The sequence below is a fragment of the Epinephelus fuscoguttatus genome, linkage group LG6 (genome assembly GCF_011397635.1).
Source record: "Epinephelus fuscoguttatus linkage group LG6, E.fuscoguttatus.final_Chr_v1".
NCBI lineage: Eukaryota > Metazoa > Chordata > Actinopteri > Perciformes > Serranidae > Epinephelus > Epinephelus fuscoguttatus.
The window spans coordinates 37,970,130-37,984,384 of record NC_064757.1 but is presented as its reverse complement, the minus strand read 5'-3'; the positions used below and the strand labels follow the sequence as shown (position 1 = coordinate 37,984,384).

General features: G+C 41.2%; 1 protein-coding gene across 6 annotated transcripts in view; it reads right to left on the bottom strand.

Annotated features, from left to right (window-relative positions):
- The window catches only part of LOC125890085 (coiled-coil domain-containing protein 60-like), a 71,586-nt gene that overhangs the window by 19,614 nt on the left and 37,717 nt on the right, over window positions 1-14,255 (bottom strand). For 2 of the 6 annotated variants that reach the window (XR_007449504.1, XR_007449503.1), the window contains exons 9-13: window positions 11,452-11,518; window positions 7,341-7,481; window positions 6,457-6,603; window positions 6,035-6,224; window positions 3,809-4,004 (exon numbers count right to left, since the gene is read on the bottom strand). Coding sequence is in view for 4 of the 6 variants with exons in the window: in XM_049578539.1 (XP_049434496.1) it covers window positions 3,921-4,004; window positions 6,035-6,224; window positions 6,457-6,603; window positions 7,341-7,481; window positions 11,452-11,518 (629 nt within the window). In the remaining 2 variants the exon portion in view is untranslated. Of the gene's footprint in view, window positions 1-973; window positions 4,005-6,034; window positions 6,225-6,456; window positions 6,604-7,340; window positions 7,482-11,451; window positions 11,519-14,255 lie in introns of those variants that run through there. The other 4 variants (XM_049578539.1, XM_049578538.1, XM_049578537.1 and 1 more) reach the window with 2 other exon arrangements.

Sequence of the window (14,255 nt, the reverse complement as noted above, 5' to 3'; positions counted from 1 at the left end):
CAGCAACAGGTGTGCTTTCTCCAGCACCAAATGAGAAGCAGCAATCTGGGTAGACATGAAACATGGAGAGGACTCCGCAGATAATTCAGCTCTTGGAATTCGACCCGAAATAAACTCTTTAGCGGGTTCCAGTCTGCAATCCTCACCACTTGATTCCACTAAATCCACTAAAACGTAGACACTGGACCTTTAAGGTGACAAAATCCAAATGTAAAGTTTGTCTTTATAGATTATATTGGCGCCAAATTGACAAGAATACTGTTCTGTTTTTGTGGACACATAAGGAATTATCAAGGTTTCGTATTTCTTAAAGGGAGTTTTGTGTCATATTTTCCACTGGTAGCAGGATGGCAAAAAATCTCAAAAGGCATCTAGTCGTAGTCTTGCAAATCGTGACCATGCTAGATTAGCAGTCTTTGCTAAATCTTATCGTGTGTGACATTGTATTGAGATGTGATGTCAGACTTAAGTCTTCTAGTGTATGGTAGGTATAAGACTCATTCAGCTTCAGACCCTGCTCTATATCCTATTTATGTGCATAACCATAACAGTTTAAATCCACCGACTTGCAGCTATATTTATTATTAGCAGCGTTTTATTTGCCATCTCCCACTTGGTTTGGTCTAGACTGTGTGGCCTGAGGCATGAGCTCTAAAACCTGAGTGAAGAGTTCAAATGAAAGAATGCTTATTCCCCCCTCATGTTTTCCTCTGCCGCCCTGCAACTCACCATCCCCCTGCCCAGGGCTAAGCGAGGGGTGTGGGGGCGGGCTGAGCTCCCAGACTGTGTGGCATTCCTGAAATGAGCGCTAGCTCGCTGCTGCCCCTGTTTCCGATCCCACCCCTCCTCTTCAAGGCAAGGCACTTTTCCCTTTCGTTCCAAGCTGCTCCGCCACCATGACACAGTCACAGCCCCGTCTCTCATGGAAAAAGATACAATGCATGTTATCACGAACGGATAAGGAGGTCTAGAAGTTACTAGAAGTCAGAAGCATATTTGTCAAACATGATAACATATCGCACATCATTACAAGAAGCAGACAAACATTAATTTCCCCTACAAAAAGGCATCTCAGCTACATTAAGTTCAAACATTCATTCACAGGACATGATTTCAGCCACTTTCTATTTCCCCAAAATGCTGGTGGAAGCGCTGAAAAGAGAGTTCATTATTCTTATCTAACAGGCAGAGCTGAAGGTCAGCCGCTTTTATTCACAACCCCATCAGGAGGCGAGGCGGGGTTAAAGGTCAATGTGCATGTTTGGCTGGGTTCAACAGCACAACTGAGTGTCTGTATATTAGATTGTTCATCCATTGTCCCATTGGATCGCTAATGTCAACTTTGCCCCGCACTTTAGCAGAAAGAAACATTTCAAACAGCATAAAAGGCATTTACATAAAAATATAACAGATATTTTTATGTAAATGCCTTTTATGCTGTTCTCTACAGACAGCTAATACTGTGTGTGATAGTGACTCAACCTAACTGCCTCGGAAACGCTTCTACAGAACGTCTAAACACTGAGTCAAGTAGGACTTTCCAGGAAAAATGTTCTTGCAAACAGGAAGGGGTGGTTTTTACAACGAATTTTATATTTGGCAACATCTGCAGTGGTTTGTTAAGACTGAATAAAAGAAGAACTTGGTAGTTACAGCTGAAATGGCTGCTGCAAGATGCAAGTAAAATGATGCACTAGGACATTTAGTGCAAACAAATAGACAAACACAAAAATATTTGGCCACATAGCACTAAAGAACTAATGACTGAATTACATCATCTGTGGAGGCTTACAGAGCAATGTGTTAGAAAACAGTGAGCAGGCATCCAGGAAGGGATTTAGTTGCTCTTTGTAACCCTTGACTGTAGACTGAATGGTATGCACCACTCAAACATCCTGCTTTCTCCCTCATTGTGTGTGCCTGTATCTCTGTGTTTATCCCGACCTGTACACATGTGTGACCATGTGCTTATTTGGGTAAAAAGTCCTGCACATTTACAGGCTGTCTACAGGCATCAGACACTTAAATTTATTGAACTTTTAAAGATATTTTTTAACCAAATTCAAAAGTGATCTTTGGACTATTCATCTTTTTTTTTATTCAAGCACTGCAGGTAAATATAAAGGTAAGTAGTATGTATGTGGTCCTGTGCAGATGTAGGTTTTATGTAGGAATATGGTTATTAGAGTGAGTTAGGTTAATGTACATTTTGCCAACAGGTGAGTGTGAGTAAAACGTAAAAGCAGAGTATTATGTTTAGTGGCAGGTTTAACGATTTGTAACATCAGAAATGTGAACTTTGATGCAGAAGATTTTGATTCTTTTTGACAAAAAGAAATAAAAAAGCTGTGTAAATTAAATTACATGAAATGTTTGTGGCAATTAAGAGCACATACATTCAAATTTAAGACCATGTAATGGCTTTTAAGGCCTTATATTTATCTTACTATATAATGACAAAAACTCTGTCTGTTCCACGTTTTTCTCCTCACTGACTTGGTCAATCCATGTGAAATTTGGCACAGTGGTAGAGGGTCATGGGAGGATGCCAATGAAGCAATATTACATCAATTGGCCAAAGGGGGGCGCTATAGCAACTGATTGAAATTGCAAACTTTGAATGGGCATATCTCATGCCCCATATGTCGTAGAGACATGAAACTTTGCACAGAGATGCCTCTCCTCATGAGGAACACATTTGCCTCAAGAACCCATCACTTCCGGTTATAGAGATTTTCCGCCATTTTGAATTTTTAAAAAAACACTTCAAATCGATCTCTTCCGAGGAAGTTTGAGCGATCTGCATGAAACTGGGTGAACATAATCTAGGGACCAATATCTAAAGTTCCCTCTTGGCAAAAGTTGGAAAACTTACTAAAACTGAGCTTCTATAAGGCAATGAATATTGCGGAGGGCGTGGCTCATCACATAAAGGTGTATAACATCTCAAGGGTTTCACCCATCACCACGCAACTTTGTAGGCATATGACCACACATAATCTGAGGGGACCCCTCCATTATTGACCCCATCAAACAAAATGGGGGCGCTAGAGAGCTAATTTCTTATCTAAGCCTAACCGCCATATGGATTTTTACTAAACTTGGTAGATATGTAGAACAGGACGCCTCAAGGTGACTGGAGAAATTTAACTCTAATTGGCAACTGTGCTGCACCTTTCCCATGTGAATTACCAGTGCACCTCACTTTTAAGTCAATACAACATATAAACACTTTAACTATCTGCCTTTCAACGTGCTACCTCAACTACTAATGTACAGTTTTAGTCCACTAACTATCCCACTATTGGCAATGGTGCTACTGTACTTTCAATAAAGCAATTGTACAATCAAATTCACAAACACTCTGTCTGAATACATTGCTCTTCTTAATGGGTTCAGTTGACTATTTAATCTGCAACTTCCTATGACCTGTATCCCAAACACACACCATGTGAAACTGTTCGTGGGCAACTGTGCACTCAATGGGTATGGACTAGTCTTAAATAAGGAATTAAAGGTATTTTAAGACATTTTAAGGACCTAAAGACACTGTTTTAATCTAATTCTTCCTTGTCTTTCAGCAGTTGAGTTTAACTTTGAAATAATAACGATATCATCTTCTAAGTTTGAGTTGCTGAGTTTCTTTTCATGTTATCTTTTACTTATCATTAACCCTGTGATTTGCTTCAAGTTGGCATTGTCTGTGCTGCCAGCTTAAATGCAAAATAACTCTTACTTATCACTTTCACTTATCATTTCCCCCCATTACTTTTGAGGTTAATTTAGGCAGCTTCAGCCTTGAGCTCACATTTAATTCACCACCTTGGTGTGTTAGTCTTCTCTTCATCTATTTGTCCATGTCTGTAGTCGTCCTCCAGGTCTTAATGAGTGTGGTTCACCTGGTGTTTGGGGGCATGGTGTTACTGTGGGGGCAGAGTGACCCTTGAACGCAACCAGGCATCGTACTCTGTCCTGGGCATCTGGACCACATGTTCTGTGGCAATCTGACAGAGAAGAAGAGAGATGCAGGGATGGTTAAACAGAGGCAGACACGGGAAAAAATATGTCATACTGAAATGTGACAACTGATGATCACAGAGGTACTGACGTAAGAAACACTGGACAAAAACTGCCTTGTAGATAAAATTAAGAGCATATCTTTGTTGGCTTTGTAAAAAAACTCCTGGCAATCATGCCAGATTAAACTTTGGTGCACCAAACCCTGACACAATTTTCCAGCCCACCCTGGTGTTCTCCTGCTGAGCTAGAAATGGAAACCAAACCAGTCATCTGTGGTCTGTTTGATTCAGCTCTGAGCCTCAGAGCGGGACACTGCCACATACTGTCCTGAAAATGAACACCGTGCCCGACCCCCCACCACTGACCCCCTACATCAGTGAGCCAACTTGACCGTCCTCTGGTGTCATTTATCAGTCGGCTTCCTGTCATTACACCTTCAGCTATCTGCTCTGGAGGCTGGGAAGAATCTACTGCCCCTCATTTCTGACCGGTAGGGGCGTGTTCAGAGGGTCTGGAGTCTGTTAGTTTTGGGAGTGGGGCTCATCCCTAATTGATGGTTTGGTGGGAGTAACTGATCGTTTGCTGTCTGGCTTTAAGTTTGGGGGAAGATCAGAGGAGTTGAATAAAATCCCACAATAGAATCTCTTTTTTTGTGACATGGAGCCTGTGAAAATACATCATGAGAGAACATTTACGGTGGCAACAAGAGAATTTCTATCTGTTATCCAACTGCAATCAAAATTCAGCATCACACATTTTGTACAAATGCAGATTGACAGTGTTACCCAGCTCAAGGGTCTCATTATAAACCTTGCATACGCACAAAACGAGGCCTGAAAGAGGCGTACACCGCTTATGCTTACAAACATTCTGGAGACAAGAAACTGTCAATGCAGATGGTAGAAATTGTTGAATATTTTTGTTTGTACGTATATTTTTAATATGGATCCTACACATTGTTTTATAAATGAGACCCCAGAACACAGGATCACAACTGCTCAGATTCCATTTATAATGATCCATAATGCTACACTTAATTGTGACTATTTCAGTTTGGTCGGGAAATCTGAATCTCAGATTTGTGCAAACGACAAAACCCTAATTTTTGCAAAGTCACCATAATCTTGAAAATCAGCCTTCAGGACCAAATCGGTAATTTAGTTTGCATTTATATCATGCAGTGCTGTTTTGTATGTTCGTAGCATTTATTAGCCAAGTAATTTTTACTAAATGACATGGTGAAAACACGACAATGGTCAAACTGCTGGTTGATTTTGTGATTTCAGACCTCAAGGATTTGTACTATATCTTTATTATCATACGTGACTTCATCTATAAACATATCTGTAAGAACTTTGCTCAAACTTTGACATCATTGTGACCTAATCATGTCTATAATTAAGTCCTTTTCTCCACCTATAAAAAATCAAGTACACAGTCAGAGTGTGGGACCCATTTCTCTCCAACATTAACTCTCTAAATTAGACAGACAATTAATTTGCTCAATAACTCTTTTTATCCCCTTGTCTTTATTTTTAAATTTTTATTTTATTTTATAATTGATTTAGGATTTTTTTTTATTCAATTTTTTTTTTTTTTAATTTAATTTATTTCTCATTATTTTATTTTATTTATTTTATTTATTCTCTTTTTCTTTATCTCTTCTGGCACTCAAGAAAGTGTGAAATGTACCCACTAGGACATTTGGGAGGGTGGGATGGTGATTTCGGGGTGATTGGTTCGTGAAGTGTTGTTTGTTTCTATGTTTGTTTATGGGCTGAAAATATAACACTTCGGAAAAAGTCAGACGTCTGCTTTGCAATCAGTACCTGCACTGCCTATTACTTCTTTGAAGTCTGTTTAATAAATACACTGAAGAAAAAAAAAACATCTGTAAGTTTATTATTTCATTTCATTTTTTCAGTGTAATCTTAAGCAGAGAATTATCATTGGTTGCAGCAATTCCTTTCCTATTTCCTTTGTGAGACGTGGTGTGAGGAGGTGTTCTGTGTACCTGGATGGCCACACACAGCTCAGGCAGACAGAGCTCCCACGGCTCCAGACCCCCCAGCACCCTCAGGAAGACCTGAGGTTGAACCCTGAGAGTCTGCTGCTCTGCAAATCCACTCAGCTTCTCCAGCACCCGGCTCACCGCTCGCTCCCTGCACACCTCCTCAGGCAGGCTGCTCAGCAGAGTGGACAGCCTGGTAGAAAAATAACAAACCACAGTGTCACTGATAACATCATGCTACAACACATCAGAATATGATGTTTATTGGCTCTAATGTGGCTATTAACACATATGTATAGCACATGTGAATGCTGTTCCACAGATGTGAGCAAACACATATTTGACCTCTGTCCCACCCCAATAAACCCCCTCATCCCCCCGGCTACACATTCCACATTAGATAATGTCTTCAGCAGGTTGCATACCACATATTGTTGTTGTGTGTGTTTTTATTGTTGCTGTTTGGAGCCTCTGTCTCTGGGGACGCGCAGGTCATGTGATGAGGAAGGCCATGGGATTCGGTCACGTGACTCTGGGCTCGATACCTCCGGAGACCGTTGTTTAACCTCTCTCTGGGTGAGAGAAGAGAGAGAATCTGAATTTAAGAGCTCACATTATCGTCCACTCAGCACCTGGTTTACATTATAGTGGCACATTGTATTGGACTTATATTTAAATATGTATTAAAGACAGACTGACATAACTGAGCAAAACTGGTTTGAGGGATGTAAGGACCTTTACCCTCAAACACTGTCATCCCGGTTGATTTAGAGATCCAGCAAGGAAGCTATTTTAAAAATGTGGAACTATTCCTTTCGGTATCTTACTGTATAATGATGAAAACTGTGTCTGTGTGTGTGTTCCACGTTTTTCTCCTCACTGACTTGGTCAATCCATGTGAAATTTGGCACAGTGGTAGAGGGTCATGGGAGGATGCGAATGAAGCAATATTACATCAATTGGCCAAAGGGGGGCGCTATAGCAACCGACTGAAATTGCAAACTTTGAATGGGCATATCTCATGCCCTGTATGTCACAGAGACATGAAACTTTGCACAGATGCCTCTCCTCATGAGGAACAAATTTGCCTCAAGAACCCATAACTTCCGGTTATATAGATTTTCCGCCATTTTGAATTTTTTGAAAACACTTCAAATCAATCTCTTCCTAGGAAGTTTGAGCGATCTGCATGAAACTGGGTGAACATAATCTAGGGACCAATATCTAAAGTTCCCTCTTGGCAAAAGTTGGAAAACTTACTAAAACTGAGCTTCTATAAGGCAATGAATATTGCGGATGTTTAATGTACCTGGCTTTGAGCTCCAGGATGTTGATGTAGCTCTGAGACATCTCCTCAACCCGCTCATCAAAGGCAGCTTTCAGCTCCTGCAGCATGGTGGTCTTGTTGTTGATGAGATGGCTGATATGTAGCAGAGGCTTTGCAGGACAGCTATATGCAGGAAACACCAAGAAAAACAATATTAATAGTTGTGGTCATAGATTTATATTCATGATTATGCTGTATAGTGTGTCTTCGTGCAAGCTTTTTTTGACTACTGTGTATATATTATAAGTATGGCGTTAATGTGCTCAAGCTCAGCTTTAATTTGAACTGAACAGTGCATTAACTCAAATTCTTCTTACACAAAACATATCTTGCAAGACTAATCAAGATTAATGTAAATAAAGTCATCATATTGAATATTTGCCGAAAAATTCTTTGCAGTCATCTTTTCTAAGTCAAAGACCCACAGATCTGTGCAGACACTCGATGCTCTGTCAGGTCTGTGCTGCAGCAACCTTCACTTCTTACTTATTCAGGAGCATTTTTGCTTTCAGTCCAGTCTGCAACATGTTCAGCTGAACTGAGGTCAGGTGACTGAGTCAAGAACATTGCTCTGTACTGAAAACTCACCAGTTGATTTGTCTGTATATTTAGGATTACTGTTGTGCTACACTACTGTACAACTGCAGGATTACGTATAAGAAAGGGCTGTGACTTTTATACTGTTTATAACTTTACTGTTTTATGTATGGGCGGCATGGTGGTGTGGTGGTTAGCACTGTCGCCTCACAGCTTAATTTTGTGTCACGTTGTCTCGGAAACAGATGTGTCTGTGCATGAGAGGCAATGCTACAAGACACATACAGCTTTGTCTGATTCCAGATATGACTGTAACATCAACATCTAAATATCACTAATACAACAGATATTTTAGAAACGATATTTTTGTTGGGGTGCATGTTTTGCGGTTCGCCGTCCCTCCTTTATACATCTATTTATCTTGAACAAAACACTAAAACATTATAAGATATAGGTATAATATTTTGAGAGATGCAATAACCCAGGCCACACACTGCAGGTTACATAAGTTAATTAAGGTTATTGAGTCATGTATATGAGTCATGGTTGCGGTTGCAGGTGCACCTTTTTGGCCGTACAAAACTATTCGCTCTGCTAGAGCCAGTTTGGTCGCCCGTCCTTTGGGGTGACGGCCGTGCTTTGAAGTGAGGTGCAGTCAAACTGGAAGAGAAGATGGTTACAAGTAAGACTTGTTCATAAAAGAGACTGTTGAAATAGGGATAGGTCACATGTGCTACAGTGTCACGCCTATTAATACTGGGATTAATACTACAGTACGTCGCCTGAGATATTTCTCCAGATACAGATAAACTCTTGCCTGTTTCACAAAAGCATTTTAAAGGGATAGTTTGGATTTTTTGAGGTGGGGCTGCATGAGGCACTGATCCATAGTCAGTGTATTACCTACAGTAGATGATGGTTAGCACGGCCCTAGTTTGGAGAAGCAGGCAGGAGTACCACCACAGAAGCTAAGCAATCTACTGCTGTGGAAAGGGGCAGCAGCAAAATGTATTTTAGCCACCTAAAAAAGGCAATTTAACTGTACTCTTCATTATGAATATTTTCACCACTTTACTTTGCTGTCAGACAGCCCCTTCTGATGGGGAAGTAAACTGAAAATGAAACTTTTCTATGCTCTCCATTAACAAAAACAATACTTTTATCTTGCTGAACACTGGAGCTGCTGGTCTACCGCTTCCTCGATCAGTTAGTTTGCTGTTATTGTGTAACATTGATGTTTTGAAAGGTTAGTTAAGATTACACACAGTAACACAAACAGATCGAGGCAGCGGTAGATGAGCAACTCCTGTATTCAGTGAGGTAAAATGACTGTTTTTGATGATGCAGTCTGGCTTTGAAGAGAGCAATATAAGGGCATCAGGCGAAAAGGTTAAGTGGTGAAAATATTCTAAATAAGCCGACACTTAAACCAATATTCATTTATTTACATGGGTATGTGGCTGTAGATAAGTACCTTATCAATGTATGCTTACACAACGGCTCATGATATCAAGTGAATTAGCACCCCATGAATTAATGTTACGTACTTAATGTGAGGCAGTAGTAGCTCAGTCCATAGGGATTGGACTGGGAACCTGAGGGTCACCGATTTGAGTCTCTGTATGTACCAAGTATGGATTGTAGACCAGCAGTTGGAGAGATGCCAGTTTGCCTCCTGGGCCCCAACTGGGGCGCCTGTCCATGGGCAGACCCCTCACTCTGAAATGTATGTACAGTATAGGTCCTGTTTGTGCGTGTATGTGTATTTCGGGCCTGTGTGTAGATACCATCCATCCATTTTTGTAACCACTTATCCTCGAGAGTCGAGTGGAGCCTATCCCAGCTGTGATTGGGCGAGAGGCATAGAGACAGACAACCATTCACACTCACATTCACACCTACAGACAATTTAGAGTCACCAATTAACCTGCATGTCTTTGGACTGTGGGAGGAAGCCGGAGTACCTGGAGGAAACCCAGGCTGACACAGGGAGAACATGCAAACTCCACAAAGAGGGGCTCCCTCCTGGGATTGAACCAGGAACCCTCTTGCTGTGAGGCAACAGTGCTAACCACTGCTCCACCGTGCCGCCTGTGTATGTGACAACAGAGTGAGAAGATTGAATTTCCCCCTTGGGAATAAATAAAGTATATCTTCTTCTTCTAAAATTATGTAGGTTAGGTTCAGGAAAAGAAACATGGCGACAACCTTCCATAAAATTACTCAAAATTCTCTTGGTCTCACAACATCCCAAACACAAGTGTCCTGGGCGAAAGTCCTATGACCAATCCATCACCCCAACCTGACTCCTTACACGTACTACTTCCTTCTTTACGCATGTCAGTGCATCGGCTGCATGTTCATAGCCTTCCCTATTACGTGGGTTTTACATGATTTATTAGCTCATGATACGTTGGATATGTACAAATTGTGATGCATTACTTTTTGAAGGTAAACAGACGAACAGCAATTGAGTACAGCCAGACCTCATACAGCCCTACAAGCTGAAGACAATTTTATTCGCATAGTATTTAGTAAGGCTGGTTTAATGGTGCCATTTATTGTTGGCTTTCTGTTTGTAAACGTAGCATTTAACAGACTGAAACACTTTCACATGGTCTAGGTTTTCTTTTGACATATTTCTTGTGAATTTATGCCCTAAAACATCCATCTGTGATACAATGTGAGGGCTAATTGTTCAATTGACTTTCATGTGCTATTGTATTTTATGTACAATTGTTTTCTGTGTTTATATTTGTTGTTTGGATTGAATGCAAAACAGCTGAAATGCATATAAACACACTTAAAGGTTTTGAATCATCAGCCATCTGAAGCACAAATGTTGATGCAGACCTTGTTGGCACAAACCCATAATTACTGAAAGCCGGCTGAGAGAAAACAGTCATCTGGAACATGTAATCAGTCATTGAATGGTGGTAATCATGTGATCACACCTTTAACAGCCAAGGTAAATATCAGGTAGAGAGCACAGATGAAACGTCGCTGATAAACATTTTACAGCTTGCCCTTTTGTCCCCTCAGCCACAACACAATTCCACTGATGCTTTGCAGCAAATTCCTGACATAGTCTTTCAGATCACTGCCTTTAAAACTCTGAATAGGCCAGAGGAGGAATGAAGATGAAGGTGACTAAAAATAGAAGCACAAATTGAAGGGCTGTCACCGCAGAGAGCGTGAGAAGAGTGCAGGTTGAGCTGCTGCTGTCGCCTTCTTCTCTTTACACAATCATGCCGGGGTGACGGGAATATAGCCCCGGTCATGACAGCTTGGACTTTTGTCCTCTTTATGATTACCTGCTGTTGATCTGGGAAATAAAGCCTTGGCTACTGTTACAATTATTGCAAGTGCCTAAATCATAATGAGAGCCCTGCCCTGAGGAGCAACAGCAGGCAGGGGTAGGATTTAGGATTTATGGCAGAGGGCTGGTGATGACGGCTGGGCTGTAATCTTTTATTCCATGTTTATCTTTCAGGCTGCTGACATACAAGTCATGAGATAGAGGGCTGTTAAAATGTATATTGCACGTTGAACTTACCTGCTGGTTTGTGAGATTTGGCTCTCTGTCTTGACTTTCTGGTGGACATCTGACAGCATGTGAAGACCTAGAGATGAAAAAAACAAACAGACAAAAACTGTAATTAAACTTTTTCCCTGCTCTTGTATCCACGTGGTTAATTATAAATTCTAACTCTCTCAAGCTCTAATTTTCTAATTGTCCGTGATTAGAAGGGTTTGTACAGCAACAGCTATCATTATCACATAATGTGGAGTTGAAGGAAGGCAGGGTTTCTGGGTCTGGACAGATGTCAGGTCAGGCACAAAGAGGCGCACATTTTCATTGTCACAGCCAGTGCCTACTTTGTGTAAGCACCAAATGTACTTGCACCCACCTGTCTAATCATGGGGGTGTAGGTCTTAAAATGAGGTGTGTTCAGGTGCATTGTTGGCATGTTGCTATTCTGAGGCAGCAGAAAGTGATTGCGCCATCGACCAACAAAAACCTGGTCTAAAGTCAGAATGGTGCAGCATTATCCTGCTATGCATGTTCACAACGCGCGTACACTCTGCTTGTTAAGCAGGATTTATACCTCTGCGTTGGATCAGTGCCGTAACCTACTGTAGGTCGTAGCCTGACGTGCATCTCCCCAGAGATGTAAATACACGTCATGGTGACGCAGACCTCCTGTCTGTTTCTGTAAACTGAAACCATTTCAATCAGTGGAAACAAAGCTTTCATTTACTTTAATTTCACAGATAAGAAACAATAAACTGTGAAAACAATAAAGCCTCCACAAAAAAAGTCTTGTGTGTGATTTATCCTGGCGTCATATGAGTGAACCCTGTGAGCTGTAATGGAGCCGAATTTTGTAACATCGTCTGATGACCTCTAAGGTCACTTGGTATACCTGCTGAACAACGGTATTATTCATAAATGGGTAAAGCAGCTCTTAGTTGTTACTTCTCAGATGAGTTTGAGTTGCACCCAAATTCCAACTTCTTTTAAAAGCAGCCTGAAAGAGTTTTTCATCCTTTGTAATTGAATAATTTTTGCTCCTTCATGTGTGCTTGTTGTGAATGGCTGTCACTATGTTCTCTCCGTCTTTCTTTCCTTTTTCATTTTCAGCTGAAGCACTTTGAGCATTTCCCTGTGAATGAAATGTGCTGTGTAAATAAATAAATAAAGCTTGCCTTCAGCTGTGTCTGACAGATTTAATGTCCTGTGCTGTCAGGATCCCATAAAGGGGTCCAAAGATAAATGGGAGGGCCAACAGGATCATTAAGGTAGAAATCAAAAAGCTTGTCTACACTTTTCTTCATTCATTCATTCATTTTCCGTGACTGCTTATCCTGTTAGGGGTCGCGGGGGGGCTGGAGCCTATCCCAGCTGACAGTGGGTGAGAGGCTAATAACTAAACATATTTTCTTGTGAAATATTGAACACTTTTACCACTTTAGTCCTTAAAAAATCCTTAAAATTAAAAAATCTCCACTCACAAATCATGTTCACAACTGTGTCAAGGTGAAGTATACGCTGCTTCGTTTTAAGGTATCACAGGCCACAAGGGGACCATGGTCATGAGCTCTAGGTAGTGACCGAAAGAATGAGATTTTGGATACAAGCAGCCAAAATTACTTCCCTCCATGGGGTGTCTGGGCTCAGCCTTAGAGATAGGGTGAGGAGCTCGGACATCCGGAAGGAGCTCGGAGTAGAGCCGCTACTCCTTCGAGTCGAAAGGGGTCAGTTGAGGTAGTTCGGGCATCTGATCAGGATGCCTCCTGGGCGCCTCCTGTTAGAGGTGTCCCGGGCACGTCCCACTGGTAGGAAGCCCCGGGGCAGACCCAGAACACGCTGGACGGATTACATATCTCGTCTGGTCTGGGAACACCTTGGGGTCCCCCAGGAGGAGCTGGAAAGTGTTGCTGTGGAGAGGGACGTCTGGGGCGCTTTGCTCGGCCTGCTGCTCCCGTGACCCGGCCCCGGATAAGCAAATGAAAATAGATGGATGGAGGCCACAAGGGATGGAAACTACGGCTTCTGGCTATGAGCCATTTGCACCATATGTTAGTAGATTGCTATCTGTTACATGTTTTCCTGAACCTTCATCTGACCTGTTATTTAATGTGTTTAAGTGATTTTTAATTTGATGATAATCCAAAAATATGAGAAGAACTGTAGCTCCTGCAAGTATCACTATGATGCATGCATTGCCCCAGTGTATAACAAAGTTACAGCATGAAGATAAAATGTGTCGTCTGTGTTGTTTTTATATATAATCCCATAGCTCCCCCTGCTGTTACCACACTGTCACTACACCATGAAATTGATTGAGAAAGTTCATCCTGCCTGTAATCCCACTACAGCATCATCTCCTAGTTTAGACATAGATGTCACACACAGCGATGACACAATAAATCTTCACAAGCTTCCCCAGAGTATAAAGCATCCATTAAAATGTTAAATACCGGCCTAAATGATTCAACTTCTCTATGAGCTGTGACAAAATTAATCACACTGTGGCAAATCAGGGAGATGAGGCGCTTATTAAAATGTATAGCTTGATTTCTCACGAGGAACAGCTATAAAAACCTGCAGCCAAAAATGTAATAGCCAATAACTTTTGCAAATTGGCTGGCTTTAGATTGAATAAATAGACTTCTTATTTTAATTATCCCAAATGAATGCGGCGGATTAACTATCTGTGCTGCTAAAAAAACTACTGAGGGAGGCATTGAAATGCAAAGATAAATCTCCTAATTATTCAAACTTTTACAATTCCCTTTTTTCATCAAAGAGTTTGAAAAACTACTTTGCTTTTTTTTTTTTCTTTTCCAAAGTAT